Raw genomic sequence first — 23,016 nt, 5'->3', positions numbered from 1 at the left:
TTTTAATCAATAGAATTAACGACATGTTAATAGAAAATATCAAATTAAAATGATAGGATTGATATAGAATGTTTTCAACCCGAATCGATATCTATGAACAAACACAAATGTAATGTACATTTCATTGTAAAATAGCATGAGATGTCAAACTTAAACGTCCCCCCACCCCAAAAAAAAAACTTTGATTCCATCATCAACTAATATTTTGATTAGATTCAGGGATTAAATTAATATTTTATTTATATTTTAAGAGTCATATTAATATTTTATCTAAATTTTAAGTGTCAAATTAATATTTTATCTAGAATTAAATGATTAAACTAAAAATTATTTTTTTATTAATGTATTATATCATCAAAATAATAAAAAGTAACATTTAGTGACTAAAAAGTTAAAAAAATAACATAAATACTTAAAATAAAATATTTTTAAAATCAATAGTTAAAAATAAATAAAATAAAATTGACTATTTTAATAGTGTATCCTACTGGTGATGGTAACCACACGAACGAAAAAAAAATCATGAACTTCGTGTATCATGCGTAACGAGTTTACAATAATACCCCTTCCAGATTCCAAATCCAATCGATCTGCGTTTCCAAAGCCAGGTAATTAGATATTTTTGAGGGATCGTAATGGAAATTTCCGCAATACTGCCGTGAATGAAAAGGAAAATTTTGATGGTTAAGTGATTAGATCCGGACCGTACACGTTTCTTGCGATAATTGACTGTTTTCTTGGAAGTCACCGGCCCTGGAAACATCAACGTGGCCTCAAAATAACTTCCTTTAAGTTACGAAACTGCCATTTTCCACATTTTCTGAAAATATTTTTTGAATGGTTTTGAAAAATATTTTTTAATATTTCATCATTTTCTAAATAAAAAATTTCGACATATTTTTAAATAATTGGATACCAGAAATCTCATTTTAAATCCAATACTTCGTATTATATATAAATCTTCTAATTTAAACATATTTAAATATATAATATATTTTATAGTAATTAGTTCAAGATTTATAAATAATTCTAAAATACATATCAAGTAATATGCTTAGAAAACAAAAAAAAATGATAATAAAAAGAGAGAGAGAGAGAGTAAGAATCAACTAATTGATCAATGAAATAAGGTATTGCATACTTTAAATAAAATTAAATATTTAAATTTTAATATTATAAATTAAATTTAAAATATCTTTTTTATTATTATAAATTATCATAATATTTTATTTAAATTTAAATTACTTACTGATAAAAGAAAATGGTCAGAAGCATTTCACCTAAACAAGCTAGAAAATGTCAAGATCATGGATGGCAAAATAAATTCTCATCAAATTAAAATTATTTAAAGAAAATATTTATTTGAATGAAAGATGCATGTATCCATATCTTTTGATTTTTTTCTAAAAAAAAAGTTTAAAAATTAATCAAAAGTGTAATTGAAGAAATTATCTGAAAAATATTAATAATAAAATGCAATAATCAGTTGGTCTAGTGAGATGAGACACTAGATCCCTTAAGCAATGTTAATGGTTCGAATCTTGGCCATTGTGAATAGAGTAAATTAGGTTGTGAGGGTTGCCATTGTCTCTGTAAACACCAATTTAAATTAGTCGATCAATAGATCGGATACGAATAATTAAAACATGTGGACTAAAACGGGTATAAATTAATGTTCGTGCCCCATTTAAGAATAAAACTCAAAAAAGAATTAAGTAGGGGCAAGAAAGTAATTGCAAGTGGTATATAAATGAGAAAGGTGAGGCTATGATTTGCCGCGTAAATAGTGGAAAATTTGCATTAACCAATCGGCAACGTCAATTCCCACTATATAAATGCCGTCTAACGCCCAATATTTTCTCAGAAAATTTTCCCACTTTCTCTTCAAATTTCCCATCCAAGAAACAAGGAATCCTTCCGTTTCTCCACAGTTCTTCGGATCAGATTGCTTATAGTCAGCCATGAAGAAATCAGGGCTATTCGCTGCCTCAGTCGCCGCCGCCTCTGCCTCTTCCACTTTCACTTGTAACTCCAATTTCCAGTTCTCCGGCGAGGTAAAATCTTTGAACTCAATTCCGGGTCTCTCTCTTTTCCTCTGGTTTAGTTGAAAACTGGGTTTTGCTCTGTTTGGTTGCCAAGAAAAATATTCTCAATATTTCGTTGTAATTTCAAATTTTGAATGTTTATAAAACTTCTGTTTAAAGATGACGATTTAATTTTGCAGGACAAGAAAGAAGATGAGAATTCTTCTGCAAACAAAAAATCGACTTCGACTGAGAAATTTGCACCCAGGTTTGATGGGTTGAGGTTCATTGAGACTTTGGTCACTGCTCATCGATGAACAAATCAAAGCTTGATAACCACAAGCTTCGATTCTTTTCTCCTTAAAACTGATGAAGAATTTTCGCTTTTTTTTTTTTACCTGTTTGGTTCATAATTCTACGAAGGAAGCGAAAGAGATGCACTTTATAATATTTCTCCAATTTTTGAGCCCCTTCTGTTCAAAATTGTTTCCATAATGCACCATATGTATATCTTTTAATATTTATGTATAAACTATATGTCGACACGGTTTTTTTTCGAAGGGAGAAAAAGGAAGTATCGATTGAAAATAATTTGATATTATTATTTTTTGAATCGATATTGAATTTTAAGATATAATAATAATATCTTTACATTTCGATTGAAGAAATAAATTAAACGATATTAGATTGAATGATCCAAATAACCTAAATTTATAATAACGATAGACATATTTCTTAATATTCTAACTCAATTATAAAATAATATGTGTGTTTGACTTTAAATTTTGACAATTATATATACTTACATTCGAATCATTTTTTAATAGGAGTAACTACTTTTATTCAAAATAGGAAATATCATCGATTACAATAAAGATTTACAGTTACAGTCGTAAATTAAACACGTAATTAGAAAAAATTTCGATAATCATTGAAATAAAATTAACAACTTAAGATCACATAAGGACTATATACAAATAAATCTGATTATATCGACAAACAAATCACAAAAGGGGATCAAACTGTTGAAAGACCATCGACAAGCCATAAACCATACTTGAGTGACGTGAAAAGCTATTCACGAATGCAAATAGGGTACCCAAATCCGATTTGAGGGTCTAAAATAGAGAAGATTAACAAGATATCAAATAAGTGTCATATTGATCAGTCGTGACGATGTCAAATCAACCATAAAAAAAGAGAAATGAAACAACGAACAAACAACAACAAAAAACATAAGAAAACGTGTCATAAAAACATATAAAAACGTGACATCCAGACAAACATATTGTAAATATAAAAAATAGAGATAAGATATAAAAAAGAAAAAGAAAATAAAGAATACCGACGGTCGATAACTAATATTAAAGTTGGTGTCGTTTTCGATCAACAAAGATGAAAAAAAAAAAGATAAACGACACACCAATAAGAGAAAACTATGTTCACTGTACATATTTAATTTTAATTTAATTTTAGAATTTTAAAACTTATTATGTGGCATTGGTGCTACCAGTGGTCGCTTTTCATCTTTAATGCGTATTATGGAATGTTGATTTTTCCAAGTCGCTCTCGACCCTTTCGGTGAGCAGTGTGAGATCAGCAACATTATCGGCTGTTTTGATTCTATAATTTATTTAAGACTTATTAATATAAAAATAAGAATCTAATTTATATTCAAAATTTTAAATTTTGGTGTTTAAAGATTTTTCGTTAAAAATAGATGTTTAAAGTTTTATCCGTTATATTTTTAAGTATTAAATCAATACATATAATATTCAGATATTTCTTAAAAGCACTTTTAAATAATATTTTATTTAAAAAAAAAATAAACGTAACACATGTTACTTAACGAGTCTTTTTTTAATGATGATCATCTAAAAGTATAACAGAAAAAAAACATTATATATCTATTTTTAACAAAAAAACTTCCTTAGATACTAAAAGTCAATTTTAAGTGTAATATAAACACTTTTTTTTATCAAATCTTTATTTAAAAATAAACTAGTCACGATTAATAATAATATAAAATACTTAGATTAATATATAATGATTAACATTTATTAACGGGTATTATCTAAATTTACTTTAAATAAATTTATTAATTAATATTTGATTAGTTTATAACATCAGTTCGATTAATTTAAGTTATTTATTCGAATAAATATTTTTTTAGTTTCAAAATTAAACTCATACAGACAATGAAGGTAATGGTATTGGAAACAAGTGTTGGTAATGCTCAATCACACATAGTATTGGAAATACTATTGGGAATGGTATTTAAGGCTTGGCTTTCCCACTTCCTTGTTGAGTGATAGAGAATAAGGGGGACTCTCGCGCGCCGCCGCCGTCCCGTCTCGGGTCGGGTCGGGTCGGGTCGTGGTCGTGGTCGTGGTCGTGGTCGTGGTCGTGGTAATACGTGTCTTCGACACGTCCGCGTGAAATCTATCTTTTTAGAGAAAATTCTTAAGAAACAAATGCAATATTTAGACTATCACAACAATTTGGAATGAATCGCAACGCGAACTTTGACTATCACAACGATTTGGAATCAATCGCAACGCGTTGCGAATCTGGAAACTGATTTGCGATACCGGAGATCGCATTGCGAATTATCGATCATTTTGGCAAATCCAAAAAAAATTGGTCAAAATCGTATATTACAAGGTATTTTCGATCACTGAGGTTATTTTCTCTATTATAAAAAGGTGTATATTATTAGGATAAATTAAGTTTATATATATATATATACATATTTGTTCATGACTTGTCTACACGACAGAGAGAGACGACGATAAACAATTGAAGTTTTGTCTAATAGTGAGCTTATGTGCTAATCTCATCCAGTTAAACACTTTTAGGGATTAATTATTATTTGCTTAATTTTAGGGATTAATTAATTAGATAAGGATGGGGAAAAGAAACAACAGATGCAATGTTTTTTTTCCTTGAAGTGATTCAACTTTTAAAGTAAGGTCGTTTCATTTGACTTTATATGACATGTATCGACCAAATTAATGGGATCGTATCATCATCCGTGATCCTAAGAAGATTCATTCGTAACCGTTTTTTAAGGTGAATCTTCACTTCTTTCTTACATGTAAAATGTAGTAGGTAGTCATTTGGAAATTACCTAGATATCCATAGATTTTATTGGTTGAGACCGTATATAACGTGGAGAATCGAGTTCATCTAATAACTTATGGTTGGTAAGAGATGGCATATATTAACCCTACGTTAAAAAAAATAAAATTTAAAAGTAATTATATTGTGCATTTTATTAAATATCTTTTAGGAAGATAATAATAATTATGTAATAAATAATTTTAGGGTGATTATTTGATCGTCCAAGTTCATGTTGAACTGCTTGACAGATGGGATAGACAAAAATAATTATAACTGTGCTATGGAATGATATTTAGTGAAATAGAATATCACGAAAAAAAATAAATTAGTTGACCTTATTCCGATATGTAATGGGGTAAGGAGAGGTAGGATAGTAGGTTGCCCCCAACGTCAGGTTGAGAGCAGCTTATGTGGGAGACCTCCAACATTATGAATTGCCTATCGTGAGACTTGATCCCACGACCATAAGGTTAAGAGCCTTGCGTTCTACCAATTGAGCTGGACAGACAATATATACCATTGATCACGAGGTAAACATAATATATACCTAGTGACAAACGCATGATTTTAAGTTAATAGGAACACACTACACACTTATAAAATTTTAATAAGACAAAAACTAAAAAATTATCTGAAAAATCTCGAACAAAAGATAGATATGAATAGATCTGACTATATCGACAGATAAATCACAACACATATCAAACTTTTGAAACACCACTGACAATCGTAAATCAGATTTGAGTGTCCAAAGAAAGAAAAATCAATATGATAATAAATGAGTGGCATCTTGATTAGTCGAGACAAAGTCGAATCTAATCCTAAAAAAAATTAAATGAAAATAACGGCTAACGATTAATAAAAGGAATAAAAAAAATCTAAAAGATAGAGAAAAATGTAACTATAAAATTGCATCATAAATGTAAAATTATTACAAAATTAATAAACAAAAGAAAATTAATTGAAATCCAAAATATTTTAAGATTAATTTCTTAAAATTTGAATCTTAATTTCACTTCCACACACATTAATTTTTACTATCGAAGTATTTTTGGATAAAATTTCCAGACTTAAAATTTTTTATTTTATAAAAAGAAAAAAAAATAAAGAGACAAATCGAAATTAATGCCTAAAAACAAAAAGGATTATTAAAACCAGTGCTTGAGATTTATAATTGCTCTTTCTCAAAAACAAATTAATTTTTGAAAATTTCCCTTATTTTTTATTTATTTTAAAAAAATCGAAGGTATAAAGAAAAAGATAAACAGATGATACATGCTACAAATTCATTAGATAAAAAAATATTTTTAACAAATAATATAAGATAAACGTTATCAAGATAGTCAATCGCGAGTTGGATAGTGCTTAATTCATGCTCGTTAAAAAAATTTATTGCTCGACTCAAATCGTTACTTTTTAAGCTCGTTAAAATTTTACTCGACTTGTGCTAGTTAAAACAACTTGTTACTTGACTCGTGCTCGTTAAACTCGTTGCTATTTAAGCTTATCGAAATTTTTATCTTATCTTTTTTAACTATGTATAAATCTAATAATATTTTATGGAGCTTAATATAAACATAAACTAATAAATTTAACAAAAAAATATCAAAAGAGTATATGCAACAAATTAAAAGTCTAAACTTCAAAATAACAATACACACATATATTTAAATAATAATTAGGGTTTGATTTTTAGGTGTAATAAAATAATAATTATTAATTTATAAACTTAGTATTTTTTATTTTTTATTAGAAAACTAATAGATTAGTCGTTTATCATTTTTATTATCTAATAGTAAATTAGTCATTATTTTAATGAAATATTTTTTTAAGACAACTACTAAAAAATTATAACAACTTAACGAGTTGCTCGTAAATTTTATCGAGTTAAGTTGGAGTTTGTTCGACTCAGCTCGTTAAGGTCTCAAGTCGAGCTCGAGTTTGAACCAAGTCAACCCGAATCAAAATTTTATTGAGTTTTAACCGAGTAGAGTTCGAGATGTTCATAAGTTGCTCAACTCATTAAACACGTAAAATAAATAAAAAAAAATTACAATTTATCATTTATTTTCTAATTAAGCTAATAATAAATAATATATCAAACAGAATAAATTGTATTTTTTAGGTGAAACAATATTTTTTCTCCAACTTTTTATTCGTTGGCGTCACTGACAGAGTCGATGGCCGGCCTCTCTTCTACTTTACGCTTCGGGAATTCAGTCTCACTGCCGACCATGATGATCTCACGACCGGCAGTTTCTCTATCTAGTCGCCGACTCTTGCCGGAATTCAAAGGATTGAGGATCCAATCATATTCAACGATTTCGTCCGCGCCGTCGGATTCGAGATATCCTAGGGTTTCTAATCGTAGAGGACGCTTTGTTTGCGAAGCTCAAGAAACTACTCTTGATAGTAAGCTCTGCTTTCTCGGTAGAAACTTTTCGAATTTCGATTGAAATTATAACTGATGCTAATGTGGGTTTTGAATGAAGATTGAAATAGCTCTACTTAAGAATTGAGGGGGAAATATTTTAGATTTACAGTTCAAGACTTGAGACTGAGAGTGTCGTATTTTTGTATGTGGATTTATTTGATGTGATGTGAGATGGAACTCTTCAAATAAAGGCCTACTTTATGTCAATGGAAGATAGTAGGATTAATCGATTCTGACCGGTTTCACTGTCCGATTCTTATATATTCTCCGTGTTCTTCGGGTTTCTTATTCCATGGATAGAGTTAGTTTTTGTAAGTCTAGGAAGGAAGTATAAAGGCAGAGCTTGGTGTGAGTTCTGATTTCCATTTTTCTTGAAATTGGAAGCTGAAAATGATGTTCTCAGGACTTGAAATTTTAACTTTTCTGGCCAAGTTCTAGTAACTTTGCTGAAAATGATGTGTTGATAAATCAAGAAATGCTTGAACAATGGAAGATACCATTATGTTTCTGTTTTAGTTGCATTGTTTCTAAAAGTTCATGTAAAATATTGTCTTCCAAACCAAGAATTAATAATTTGTTTAGTATATCTTCTTATAAGGATAATTTATAGGTAGGCAATAAGCTTCCATCCATGAAAATTCATTGAAACGTTTTGTCGTTCTATTCCGTCGTTGAATCTGAAGCTGGACTATAGTTGTTTTTATTGAAATCAGACTATATTTTTAGTTAAGTAGTTTTTCAGTGTCGACAAATGAGGTTTCTGTGTTGTTAGAAGAGAACACTATGTTATTTCATACAATGGCATGTGGCCTAGTTCCATAGCAGTGACCTGTAAACTAGCTGGCTTTGCAACCTAAATGAATCGAGCATAGCTTGGATCAGTTTCCTTCGAATACGTAGTAGTTTCGCTTATGTTAGATTTCCTTGTTTCTTGGATTTTTGTTGGCAGTTCCGGCCGTGACTGATGAAACATGGCAATCACTTGTACTCAAGGCTGATGGACCTGTATTAGTCGAGTTCTGGGCTCCATGGTGTGGACCTTGCCGCATGATGGATCCTGTAATAGGTGATCTAGCACAGCAATACGTAGGAAGACTCAGGTGCTTTAAACTAAATACCGATGATAGCCCCTCGATTGCTACCAAATATGGAATCCGGAGCATCCCGACGACCATGATCTTTGTGAATGGCGAGAAAAAAGATGCAGTTGTCGGTGCTGTACCCAAAACTACCCTATCAACAAGCATTGAGAGATTCTTGTAGATAGCCCATAGGTAGTGATATTGAGTGAGATGTCCAATACTCATCACCCATTCGGCTTGGTTAGATGCTTTGCCCTCTCCATCTGATGTTGAAATCTTCTCTACTTCGTTCTCAAATTTGGAAACTTTGTCATTATTTTGAAAGTAAAAATTATTGGTAATTTGCTCCAAATACAATCGATGCTTACCTTTTAACCAAATTTTAGGTGGATTTAGCTCCTTCCTTTGATTACCAAAAGTACCAAAACTTTTCACTTGGTCATTGCTAGCTCAAAATCGTATGTACGATCAAGTTTAGGATGAACTTTTCAAATCTCGTATTGTTTGAATATAGAAGTTTTTCAAGTATTTGAATATAGCATTTTGAACCTACATTAATCGAGTGATTGAAGATAAAGTTAATATACACGTGTTGTTGCTTGACCTGGTTCGTGCTCGTATAAATGTCTTTGACACACATCGAGTACGTTTATTCTCTTCGATAAAATTCAAATAACTTTTTTTTTATTTATATTTTCATCTCCTTTTCCCCTTATTTCATTTCTTATGTTCATATTATCGCCACCTAGGTAGAAGATGCTTCATGTAAAAAAAACCCTTTCAAAATCATTTCATTCCCGATCTGAATTTATCGGTCAATAGATCGGATACCAGTGACTAATTCAAAAAAAATCATTTCATGCTAAAAAGAATGTTTTAATCTTATATAACATAAAAGAGTATCAATCCGAAACATAATTTAAAATAAATGTTATTTTTATATTGAATTTTTATTGGATGATATTAAAAATTTTACTAACTGGGGACTAAATTGTCAAAAACTATATGTTACAAATATTTTAGTTAATGCTTATCCTCTCGGTGTCTCTAGTATTTTATTTTAAAATTATTGTTTATTATTATTTTCCTATTATCTTCATAATTATTTGTCTTAATATTTTAGTTACTGCTTCTTTTGTTCCTTTAAAGAATATCGGCTTCCGTCTCTTTCTTTATCATAAAGCCTTAAAAATCCTATTCCGTTTCAGCTCAACCTCAATTACACACCAGTTTTGGTTTCTTTAACCATTGAGGAACCAAAACAACAGCTTTCCTCTGTTTTCTCAGGTTAACATAAGGGAGACTCGACAACTAACTGGTATGTTATCCAAAATTTTTGCACGTATAATTACTGTATTTTACCTTATATTTTCTGGGTATGATTCTGTTTTCAAGTTTGGATTGGTTATGTTTACATCCCGTGATACTCTGTTTCAGAGGCTCCCCTGTTTCTTTTGAGCTTTCTATAATCAAGCTATGAAGATGCTTGCTTATCGTTTTTATTTAAGTTTGATGAAGATTTTCTGATGATTTTGGTTTCTTTTAATCAAATTATCCATTTGCTTTTGAATGATTTCAATCTTCAAACAAGTGTTCTCTACTCCTTTTCTGGTTTTGATTATGTATAGGGTTTCTTAACTATGGAAATCTGTATTGATTATCCATAAAAGCGAACTAAATTTTATGTCAGGAATAAAATCTGATTATCAATGGTAAATATAAAAAAAAGTCTACATTATATAAGAATTTAAAATTTTCAGAAACGATATAATCTTCGTTAAATTTTGACAGATCTTGGCAGGCACATGGCCACTGAACAGTACTTGGAAGGCAAAGATTGCTCGGAGAAGTGGAAGGATTCGCCGGGTGTGATGGCGGTTTCGGATGATAATCCTTCGAGAGGCTTCGACTGCAACATCTGCCTCGGCTCGGTGCAGGATCCGGTGGTCACGCTTTGCGGTCACCTCTATTGCTGGCCCTGCATCTACAAATGGCTACATTTTGAGAACCAAGACCAGGGACAGCAGGAATGTCCTGTATGCAAAGCCGAAGTTTCGGATGCCGCATTGATTCCGCTCTACGGCAGGGGTGTAACAGCTAAGGAATCGACAACCGACACTCCCCGACTCGATACCGACATACCAAAGCGACCTCTCGGTCCCACCGGTGGCACTCACACGACACTACGATCGCCAAATCCTACCTATAACCCGATGCCTAGTCCCGGTGTCACGACGATAAACGTACCGGATCCGGTGATCCGAATGTTGGGCGAAATGGTGTACACGAGAGTCGTCGGGGACACGGTTACGAACTTTTATACGTATCCGAATTCGTACAATCTAGCGGGGAACGGTAGTCCTAGGATCAGACGGCATGTACTGCAGGCCGATGAATCACTGGGCAGAATAAGTTTCTTCCTCTTCTGTTGCTTATTCTTCTGTCTACTTCTGTTCTGACTTCTGAGCTTCATCCTCTCTGCTTCCGTTCCCATTTTTTTACCTGTACAGACGATCATGCATCTACTTAACTATCTAATAATAATTATTGTACTCATCGTTAAGGATGGATCGAGGGATTAGCGAGACGATAATTTTAAGAGACTTTTCAATTTTTATATAATTTTAATATTTATTTATATTTTATATTAATAATTTATTTCATCTTATAAAAGTTTATAAATTTACTTTTTAATGTAAGATTTTACATCATTGAAGTCGAGTTGTTACTTTTTAAATAAATTACTTGCAATGGATGACAAATTTTCCAGCTGTTTAAGCTTGTTTTATATGAAATTTTCATGATCGTTTGATGTGTATTGGCATTATTCTTTTTTGGCAACATGTAGGACTGACTGAGAATTTAAAATGTTTAATTGACGATCTTTAATATACCAAATCGAAAAATATCTACGTAAATATTATTATTGGCAGTTTAATATGAAGTTAAGAAAATATGTTATTAAAAATATTAATATTTTTTAATATTTTCGGTAGAGTGTTACATAAAATATTATTTTTTGACCGAAAATAATAATTTAGTTATCTAATTTTCGATAAAAAAATCGGTAGAAAAAATAACTTTTTAAGTAATATCCAATATTAATATTTTCGGTAACGATTTTGCTTAGTTATATAGTAATTTTTCCCTACCATAAACATCTCCCTATATATAATGTTTAGAGTTCCTAATTTCTTTTTTCAATTGTAATTTCAACATTGTTATTCTTTTTCTTTCCCTTTTTCCTGTCAACCAGAATTTATCTTTCTTGACTCAGCTATATTTGACTGGAAATGTTCATTTGTGGCAACTTCAATATACGGCTAAAAAATACGTTATCGATTTTGTTATCATTTAAATAATAAAACGGTAAAAATTACCGGAAACATTATTATTTCTACCAGTTTTGTTATTATTGGGCGCTTTACCGGATTTGGTAAAGCGCTACTGGTTTTGTTATTTTTTCTACCGATTTTGTTATTATTAGGCACTTTTACAGGAAATACTCATTTGGATATATCTGGATATTCAATACACACAAGACAATCGTCCTACTGCTAAAGTAACTCGGGTGCCCTCATCGTTTTCCGAGTGACACACATAGGCATAAGTCTTATGAAATCTTACTTCATAAGGCTTTTATGGTTACACATAATTAGTGTTATTATCTCATTATTATTATTATTATTAGGATTTTCTCTACAGCTAAGTCTGAACACACGTCTACCAATACCACACTGTGGCAAACGAAGTAGCTCGAAAACTCGCTATCAAACTTATTAAAGTCAGGTGCTGTCATTAGCACTTAAAGGGTGTTTTAGTCATATCTGTCTCCGGAGATATCTCTAAGCGTTTCACGATTTCCTGATGATTATGGTGCTAACAGTACACTAACTGAAACACTAGTTAGCCCAATACCTGACTCGGGTTTATTATTGGGTAACAACACTCTTATTGTACTTCTCCCAATACCCCTTGAAGTAATGGAACGACTTCTCCATCGTTGGTTCACTAACGTTCTCGAAGCAACATGCTCTTTGTCAATACTGAATTTGAGATATTTATCGTACCGTTCATCGGATATCTCCTGTAATGATCCTTTATCCCAATTAATCCATATACGTCCTCGATTGAAAGTACTTTGGCGTATTACGCTTATCATGGTTACACCTGATGTAACCTTCTACTACAAGTGTTTTTGGGTATATATGGTCATTTATGTCCATCATGGACTAAGTTTTACTATTAGGGATAGTCCTTAGGTCTTACGGGCCTTAAACAGGTGAAATCTAACCATTCAAAGTGAGTAGTATCGATACTTTACTTGTAGTATCGATATTTTAGGGGTAAAGTATCGATACTCCTATGAGTATCATTACAAAAAATGCATCATGTTTCAAAATTGGGGCCTCATTATCGATACTCCCCATGGTAGTATCAATACCCCAGCCCAAAATCCTTATTTTTTGCCCTAATTTAACCAGTATCAATATTGTTCATCCCAATATCGATACTCAACCCTTGGAACTGATATTTTAGGCTCGGGAAATACTCAAATTTCATCCTGAAGGCCATAGTTTGATTCCAAATCATGCATCAATGTTGTGGTTAATTATTTATGGTCTTAAGGTGTCATAAAACACATACTAAACAACAAATTCATGATTTATGGAGTGAATCAAATATGAAACCCTAAATGCTCAAATACACAAATCTTAACAAAAACCATGAATTTATGAAACCTTAATACTCCAAATGATTAGAAATACACTACCTTGATACTAGGATCCCGAAACGAAGCTCATTTTTCTATCAAGCACCCCCTTTTTGACTTAGTTGAATAAAACCCCTCATTTTCATGCAAAACAAATCCAAAGCTTGAATTTTCAAAAATAATGTTGCTAGGGGTTTATTAGGACGAAAATAAAGCATAGAAGAGCTAAAAATCTTACCTTGCTAAGGAATTTGGAGAGGAAAGAAATGAAGAAGAAAAATGAGGAAGAATAAATAAAGAGAAATATAAAATGGGAGTGAAACCCATATCTAAGCTTGATATAAAACTCTAAAATCAGCTTCCAAATTCCTCAATGGTCTAATTACACTTTTATTCCTTTGCATTTTGTCCCTTTATTTAAAAATCCCCTTTTTATGACTAATTGGGCCTCAAAACCCACCCAATTAAGCCCAACAACTTAAACCATAATATCCGCGAGGTCCACTTACCTCTCGGGTAAACCCGAAACTACTAGGTTGGGATTTAGAGTGTTACAAAAAGTTTAGTGGTATAATTGATACATCACCTTAAGTTTTGTGATATCTGGAGTAGTTTTCCCTATAATAAATGCTTTATAGTTTTTTTTAAGTTAGAGTGCTTACAAGTGATAATATGTGTTCTAAAGATTTTCAATTATTTGATAATGAACATTTAAATATCATGTAATCGTTCTCTTTTCCTTTTTTCTTCTTTACAACTTGTGTCAATTTTATTGATCAATCAAACTTTTTCTTCTTTAATTTTGTTTAACCGACAACGACACCAATTTTGATGCCAGTTGCCGCCCCTGATTATCTTTTTTTATTAGTTTTTCAATAAGAATAATTATGTCTTTGTGACATGTTCTCTGTCTTTATGACACTTTTATCTCTGTCTTTTTGTAACTTACAGTTTTTTGCCGTTGTTTTCATTTATCTTTTTTTCACAGGGTTGAATTTGACATTGCCACGACTGATCAAGATAAGACTTATTTGTTATCATGCTGATCTTTCATGCTTTGGATCCTCGAATTGATTTGGATATGCATTTTGAGCTTGTGGATAGTTTTCTCACGTCGCTTGACTTTGATTTGCGATTTGTCAGTGGTCTTTCAGTAGTTTCATCCCTTTTTTATGGTTTGTTCGTCGATGCAATCAGATTTGTTCGTATATTTATTTTATTCAAGCATTGGTTAGGTTTTTTAACCTTTTCCTTTTATGATCCTTGTGTGATCTAGGTGATTAGATTTTGTGTTAATGGTTATAGGAAAATATTCTAATCATAATTTAGTTTACGTTTACGGTTATGTTCTTCTTTGCAATTCTGGATATTTTCTATTTTTAATAAAACTAGCATCTTTCTACCCACAAAAATATCTTATAATCGTTAGTGCTCGAACTCAGAACTTTTAAAAATAACAATCATTCCTTAATCAATTAATTAGTTTGGTTCTTGCACGTGAAAGTTAATCAATAGTATTATGGATCAATTTCAATTGAATTAATTTTTATGAAACCAAATCTAACAAACCCTAAGTCAAACTATTCACAAACACTTCTCTTAATCATCAGCCAATCTACTCACATGGCCAAAATAACATCTCATAAATGAATAGTTTTTATATAATATAAACTTTTCATGAATAAAATTAACCATTTTAAAGACATTTTAATAATAATTCCATGACAGCATATCAAATTTTCTCGGTGATTAAAAGAATAATTGTTATTTTTAGAGATCCTGGGTTCGAACACCAGGGACCGCATAAACCCGAGAGAATGTCACTACTAAAGAAGGAACACTTGCCAACAACTTTAATGTAGCTTTCGAGGCCTGCTGAGAAATTTTGTCGCGTAAAACTCGATTCAATTTGACGAGTAATTCGGGTCGTAAGATGATGATTTGCATTGGTTCTGCTAACTCCAGCATTGATTTCAACAGAAACACCGCATAAGCCCGAGGCTCGTAGCTTCCGTGTTGCATGCAGTACTCTCGTTAAGGACACTACGAAATCACCATTTCTGCCCATAAGACTCTCGAGAGCAGCATCCGAGAGTTGCATATTGTAGAGACTCGTCGGCCGCCGGAGACTCGTATTTACTCACAATCGAAGTCAAGAACTCGACTGCGCCCGCAGATTCGGTGCACGATCTTGTTTGTAACATCCGGAGAAGCGATCTATCGTAGCCACCTGAGACACTTCATCTGTTGCAATGGTGCCTTGGCATCATCTGTTGCAGATTCAATGCCATGCAAGCAATTGAAAGGCTCAAGGATGGCATGCTGCACCTAAAACTACAAGTGCAATTTCATAATTAAAACTTTTCAAGTGCAATAACTAAACCAACTTAATGACGAGTTCGATAATAATATGGAACACAACAGGCAAGTGAAAAGTCAAGCTAATGTTTCAACAACAAATATTATTCAAATAATTTTTATGCTCTTAATAAAAACACAAAAAAATATATAAATATTCCATTGAATCAAATTAAGTTAATCAAATCGATGAGTCATAATATGGGTTAGGATCCGCTTACACGTGTGTAAAACTTTTTTTAGGACTGTTGGATTGAGGGAAATCAAAGGATGAGATTAACTCATTTTTTTTTCAATGAATATATTCTCATTTCCTACTATTAATCTCAACCTTTGATTTTCTCTCATCCAACAATCCTAAAAACTTTTTAGTTTTACTTTTTCAAAGTAAAAAAAAAACTTTTGTATTAATTCTAGTCGGAGCTTTCGACGCTTACTTAGCATGAGACTCCAAGCTTTTCATGTACTAACTTCTGGTGCGCAGAATATTAAGGAAATTTGGCTTCTGATTCAAAATAAAGGGGTAAAAGTCGCTTGGCACAAACTGATGTGGTTCCCTCTCCATATTCCTAAGTTTACTATTATTGCATGGATGGCCTTATTAGACATACTCCTAACTAAAGACAGACTGAAACGTTTTGAGTTTGATATCGACGATAAATGTGTGCTTTGTAATGACTCGATGGAAACTAGAGATCATTTATTAATTCAATGTCCTCTGGCTATTTCTCTATGGGATGCGGTTATCATTCTCAATGGCATGCGAAGGACATCATGTTCATGGGGAAATCACTTAGCTTGGGCTTGTGATGTTTGGAAAGGTAGATCCTTGCTCTCTACCATTTTGAAATTAGCTTGGACATCATTTATTTACACTGTTTGGGAGGAGAGGAACAAGAGGCTATTCCAAGGATGCTCACGAAATTTTGAAGCATTGCTCCATGCTGTTAAACACTCTGTTGCTATCCAACTAAGGGGTAGAAGTATTAATAGGAATGATAGTGTTAATACTACACTTTGTAATCAATGGTGTATAGATTAGCTGATATTTTGTTCTACTTGTAAGTAGATACTCTTTGTATTCTTGAACAGGCTGTATTTTATGCATATCCTGCTCTTTGGGTAATAAAAATCGAATTATCCACACACAAAAACTTTGGTACAATAAAAAGATTTGATAATTATTTGTTTAATGTTTAAATTTAATAAAAAAACATAAATTAATTTGATAATCAGGGATCATATAACTTAATTTCTTTATAGAAAATATTAGAATTGTTTTAGAATTTGTTTTTTTAAATATATGAGTCTCGTTAAAAACACTTTCTACTAACATAAGGTTAAACTCATATATTTTTTTTTAAATATATGAGCGTCGTTAAAAACACTTTCTACCAACATAATGTTAAGATCCTATCAGAGAAAAAGAGTGTCCAACTATCCATTAATCTTAATCAAGATGATAACAAATCATTCTTTACATCAGTATCGAGGAACTCGGGATAATCGGTCCAAAAAAGAAGAAAACATTGGAATCAAATGCACGTTTAGCCAACCTATGAGCCACTTGATTCACATCTCTACGAACATAAAATACTATACAACTATTGAAACTATTACAATTTGAACAAATAGGTTGCATGTGAATTCCTAACGTAGATTCGTTAATTTCTCCACTATTGAACTTATTAACCACCATAGTTAAGGATGGGCATGGGACCAAAATCCGACGGGTTTCAACTTGACCCGACTCGATCAGGTCGGGCTTTTAAAAAAATATTCGGGTTCGGGTAGAATTTTTTTAAAAAAAGTGGTGTTCGGGTCGGATTCAGTTTTAGGGTGAAAAACACCTGACCCGAAAAAATATAATTTTACCTTTTATATTTAGAAATAATTATAATAATACCTCTCTATATTATTTTTTAAATTAAATTACTGTTTTTATTGAATAAAAATAATATTTTTTTATTATTTAAGGTCGGGTCGGGTGGATGATATATATTATGCGGGTCGGATTTCAGGGGAGGAGTCATTGTTCTCGGGTCGGGTGGACCAAAAATCCGACCCGACCCATGCCCATCCCTAACCATAGTGGAATTAAGCTTGATGATGATATTGTCACCCTACTTCCAAAGTTCTATTGACAACAGCAGTAAGACTATGCAATTCAGCAAGCCCCAAATCGAAACAGCCAGCAAACTTAGTAGCCAAGTCACCTAGAACTGCTCCTGTAATAAGTCTTGAGATGAGATTGTACGCACCATCAGCATTCAAATTTATTATCTCATCGAGAGGAGGAGACCATTTATCTAGTGCACATATAGGATGCAATGAAGGGTTAGCCAAACATTGTACAGCAAGGAAATAGTGATGAATAGCCCTAGCATTAGCAACGATCATCCAAGGAGGTTGCAAACACTCATCGTGAATTAAGACATTAATCTTATATCGGAAAAGAAAAAAAATTTAAAATATACAAACGGTGACGCATAAAAGAGGATAATAATCTCGTGACACGTATACTTTCGAGGCTCGTATATCAAGTAGTGCAATTTTTGTTGAGGAAGGAGATGATAAGCTCATTCACCTGCTCTGGTAACTGCTCTTGAACAAAGTGATTCCCTTCTGGCAGATAAGTTATGTCCAGATTAGGCATAAACTGCTTCACTATCCCTTTCCTAATGTAGTCCTCAATCCCTGGAAATTTCATAAAATAGTCCTTCTCCCCCATTATCAGCAACGACGGAGCTGACACTTTCGGATTCCTCACGCCATAATCCATTTGAAAGCACCTGTAGGGAACCTGCAATGCGGTTCTGAAACCGGAATTCCGGTACAACGTAGCATAGGCATCGAGATCGTCGTCTGTGAACCACGGTGGCAACGGGGTCGATGGATCGACCAAGTCCATTATCTCCTCGTCGTCGGCGGCTACTTGTAGCTCACTTCTGCAGAAGAGGATGTAAATGTTTCTTATGACGATCTTAACATCGAATCGACCGAAATCCGCCTCTGCTCGTCCCGGTTCCTGCAGTTTGTTCATTGATTTCATGTCACAATCGAGCATATGTCGTTAAACGGTCGTCGAAAGAAGGTAATATTACCGCCCATCGTAAACCATAGAAGCCTTTCGGGAGGAGATCGTATTGGATACCGACCGGACCGGGTATGAGAAAAGGAGTGCCGAGTGTTATCACACCCGACACCCTTTCAGGGTGGATGACAGATACCATGAATGCAGGCACTGTTCCAAAGTCCTTCGCCACAAGAAAAACCTATACGTTTTCTCACATGGTTAATGCTAATTCACATTTGCAAGTAGCTTAATAATTTGTGAGAAGATAATGATAAATATAATGATCGTATGTATAATAAAACAAACATTAAAATAGTACGTGATTTTTCTTTTAAATTTACATGTAGAAAAAAAGAAAATTTACTAATGTCGAACGAATAAGAATACAAAAGAAATCTTCATGCGTAACCTAATCAAACTAAATTTCCTAATTTCCTCAATTTTCTCTTAATTTATATCTTCATTCTATGTTGCATTGATACGTATACAAGAACATATACATAGACATGAAACGGCAACTTCTAAATTTACATGATACGAGTATAGAAAATATAAATAAAATTTAAAATTCGTAATTACTATAAAATCACATATCAAATTAGTGTCTAATTTTATGTTTGTACAATCATCATTAAAATAAATATATCTTAAATTTTTCGACATCCGATGAATACAACTTAAGATGCATTAAAAAGATAATTGAAGACGATTCATATGTAAGATGACATCTCAATCAAAAAATACATAAATCTTATAGGCTTCAAAATCAACTTTAATTTTTTATTCAAATTCATCTTTTTTTTATTATTTTAAGTTAAATCTAAAAATAATCTTAAATACGCGTGTGAAGATTAAATGTCATCCCCGATATATCTCTAAAATCTATCTGACGTACCCAACGAATTTTAATTGTCTCCCTTCAATATGGGACATCCCCGATGTATACTCAAATTATACTCTTCCAGTACTCAACTAGAGACGTGTTAGATACCTAAAACGGTATTAGATCACTATACCGTGTAACATAATCTTTACTTATCGAGTTAGATCAAATTCGGGTTAAAGTCTATATTTAATTGTCTCTTTCAATATGGGACATCCCAACATATACTCAAATTATACTTATCCTGTACTCATGTCCACTCAAATTATACTTATCCTGTACTCATGTCAGGGACGATTAGGTACTTAGTACGATATTAAATTATCGAGTCAAATCAAATTCGAGTTAAAGTCTAACATGAACTCGTGAAGTAACGGTTACCTTATCGATGCCGAACGAGTCGAGAAGCGCGACCACGTCATCAACAAGGTCCTTGAAGTTAGCCTTTTCCGGCTCCGGTGGATGGTCCGAGAGACCATAGCCCCTAAAATCAAAAGCTACGGCTCGGAAGCCGGCGTTAGCGACGGCAACCATCTGGTGCCTCCATGAGTACCAAATCTCCGGGAAGCCATGGAGAAAAGAACCACCTTGGGACCTGCATAAGATTATCACCATTAATATTGCAGAAAAATGGAACATATGGTCAATGGATGTGAGATGATTATCAAACCTGTTCCGATCTGCGCAACGTGAAGCTTTAACCCTCGAACTTGAACATGGCTGTGCTCAATCTTCTCCATTGACAGACTGGGAAAGAGAATGGAGGGGTGAGAATTGGGATGAGATTAGCGGAGTTTACAAAGAGGGATGATGTTGAGATCTTATCCACTGGCTATTAAAATTAATAAAATATCATTAAAATATAATTCCATCTCCATTTGATGATTTGGGTTTTGTTGGCATCTCATCGTCTTTATGTTGAGTATCTTTTAGGGTTTACCTGCCCATTTTCGTACCAAAAGACAAGGATGGGTTTCTCTACAAGCATTCAAATTCAAGGAGCACAACGATAAGGAAGGGACGTAGATATTTATGTTAACAAAGATGAATTTGAACTATAGAATTTTAAGGGAAAAATTTAAATTTATAAATTTTAGGGAATAAAAATAAATTTTCAATAGAAAATATATATAAAAAAATATAAAATATATGATGAGTGTAAATTTAAAAAAAAAAGGCCATCCCTACCCAACTCGTCTAAGTCCATTCATGTCATCAAGATATGTCAAGTTCTTATATATTCACATCTTAGTTTTAAAAGGGGAGGGAGTTGTGACCCTTCAATTTTCATTGTTTTTAATTTAATTTTATTTATCTAAATTTCAGGGATTGATCTGTGAAGCTTTAAAAGTTTTAGGGTAGTTTTAAAATTTTGAGGCATTTCAAGGGCTTAATCCTGCATTTGCTCATCCATTTCAGCAAAGGAAAAAAAAGGAAAAAAAAAAAGGTGAAGTGTGACTACCAGGCATGGCCATCTATGCTCTAAAGTTGGCTCTTACGTTCAATGGGCCTCGAGTAAATCTTTATGAATGCAATTTAGGGAAATTACATATAATGTTTGAGGCCTTGAAAAGGTAAAAGACATTAATCTTATATCGGAAAAGAAAATTTAAAATATATAAACAGTGATACATAAAAGAGGATAATAATCTCGTGACACGTATACTTTCGAGGCTAAGTAGTGCAATTTTTGTTGAGGAAGGAGATGATATGCTCATTCACCTGCTCTGGGAACTGCTCTTGAACAAAGTGATTCCCTTCTGGCATACAAGTTATGTCCAGATTAGGCATAAACTGCTTCACTGTACCTTTCCTAATGTATTCCTCAATCCCTGGAAATTTCATAAAATAGTCCTCCCCCATTATCAGCAACGACGGAGCCATAACTTTCGGATCCGTCACGCCATAATCCATTCGAGAGCGCCTGTAGGGAACCTGCAATGCGGTTCTGAAACCGGAATTACGGTACAACGTCGCATAGGCATCGAGATCGTCGTTGGTGAACCACGGTGGCAACGGGGTCAATGGATCAACCAAGTCCATTATCTCCTCGTCGTCGCCGGCTACTTGTAGCTCACTTCTGCGGAAGAGGATGTAAATGTTTCTTACCACGGTCTTAACATCGAATCAACCGAAATCCGACTCTGCTCGTCCCGGTTCCTGCAGTTTGTTCATCGAATTCATGTCACCATCGAGCATATGTTGATAAACGATCATCGATAAGAATATAAGTACAGACACATACGCATGAAATAGTAATCTCTAAAATTGCATGATACGAGTGTGATAAATATAAATAAAATTTAAAATTCGTAATTATTATAAAATCATGAATCACACTAGTATCTAATTTTTGTTTGCACAATCTTTGTTAAAATAGGTATATCTTGAGTTTTTGATGTTCGATTAAAGTAGTTCAAGATGCATTAGAAAGGTACTTGAAAAATGATTCATGCGTAAGAGGACATCTCAATCTAAAAATACATAAATCTCATAGGCTTCAAAATTAACTTTAATTTTTTATTCAAATTCATCTTTTTATTATTATTATTTTTAAGTTAAATCTCAAAAATAATCTTGAATACACGTGTGAAGATTAAACGTCATCCCCGATATATTCCTAAATATCTCTCTGACATACCGAACTAATTTTTATTGTCTCCTTTCAATATGGGACATCCCTAACATATACTCAAATTATACTCATCCCGTACTCATGTCAGGGACGTATTACGTACTTAGTACAAAATTAAATCGTCTTACCAATGTAATATAGTTTTCATTCATCGAGTTAAATCAAATTTGAGTTCAATCTAACATGAACTCGTGAAGTAACGGTTACCTTATCGACGCCGAACGAGTCGAGAAGTGCGACCAAGTCATCGACAAGGTCCTTGAAGCTAGCCTTTTCCGCCTCCGGTGGATGGTCCGAGAGCCCCTAAAATCAAAAGCAACGGCTCGGAAGCCGGCGTTAGCGACGGCAACCATCTGGTACCAAATCTCCGGGAAGCCATGGAGGAAAAGAACCACCTTAGGACCTGCATAAGATTATCACCATTAGTATTGCAGGAAAATGGAACATGTGGTCAATGGATGTCAGATGATCATCAAACCTGTTCCGATCTGGGCAACGTGAAGCTCTAATCCTCGAACTTGAACATGGCTGTGCTCGATCTTCTCCATTGACAGACTGGAAAAGAGAACAGTGATGGAGGGGGTGAGAATTGGGATGATACTAGAGGAGTTTACAATGATGACCTTGTGATCTTAACCACTGGCTATTAAATATCATTAAAATATAACCCCATCTACATTTGATGAT

General features: G+C 32.9%; 3 protein-coding genes, 1 long non-coding RNA gene and 1 pseudogene across 4 annotated transcripts; 3 read left to right on the top strand and 2 right to left on the bottom strand.

The window, feature by feature from the left end:
* The first annotated feature begins 1,787 nt into the window (after positions 1 to 1,787).
* On the top strand, positions 1,788 to 2,580 carry LOC120137239. The gene is made up of 2 exons (XR_005517420.1): positions 1,788 to 2,054; positions 2,225 to 2,580. It is a non-coding gene; the product is annotated as an uncharacterized LOC120137239 (long non-coding RNA).
* A 4,708-nt stretch (positions 2,581 to 7,288) lies between these two features.
* On the top strand, positions 7,289 to 8,968 carry LOC120137212 (thioredoxin 1-like; the record flags this gene model as incomplete). Its single annotated transcript, XM_039153018.1, has 2 exons — positions 7,289 to 7,559; positions 8,531 to 8,968. Coding segments are annotated over 2 exons (585 nt in total), but the record flags the coding sequence as incomplete, so codon positions are not given.
* Positions 8,969 to 9,877: 909 nt separating this feature from the next.
* LOC120137211 (E3 ubiquitin-protein ligase RMA1H1-like) lies at positions 9,878 to 11,229 on the top strand. The gene is made up of 2 exons (XM_039153017.1): positions 9,878 to 9,981; positions 10,455 to 11,229. Exon 2 carries the CDS (start codon positions 10,469 to 10,471, stop codon positions 11,120 to 11,122), a length of 654 nt encoding a protein of 217 aa, XP_039008948.1. The 5' UTR covers positions 9,878 to 9,981; positions 10,455 to 10,468; the 3' UTR covers positions 11,123 to 11,229.
* Positions 11,230 to 18,124: 6,895 nt separating this feature from the next.
* Positions 18,125 to 20,559, bottom strand: LOC120137241 (annotated as a pseudogene).
* An 809-nt stretch (positions 20,560 to 21,368) lies between these two features.
* Positions 21,369 to 21,875, bottom strand: LOC120137225 (epoxide hydrolase B-like). The gene has a single exon (XM_039153032.1). It carries the CDS (start codon positions 21,735 to 21,737, stop codon positions 21,369 to 21,371), a length of 369 nt encoding a protein of 122 aa, XP_039008963.1. The 5' UTR covers positions 21,738 to 21,875.
* Between the last annotated feature and the right edge of the window lie 1,141 nt (positions 21,876 to 23,016).

Source organism: Hibiscus syriacus, unplaced genomic scaffold, assembly GCF_006381635.1.
Source record: "Hibiscus syriacus cultivar Baekdansim isolate YM2019G1 unplaced genomic scaffold, ASM638163v2 tig00110654_pilon, whole genome shotgun sequence".
NCBI classification, from domain to species: domain Eukaryota; kingdom Viridiplantae; phylum Streptophyta; class Magnoliopsida; order Malvales; family Malvaceae; genus Hibiscus; species Hibiscus syriacus.
The sequence above is the reverse complement of the archived record's forward strand: the minus strand, read 5'-3'. Positions and strand labels throughout refer to the sequence as shown.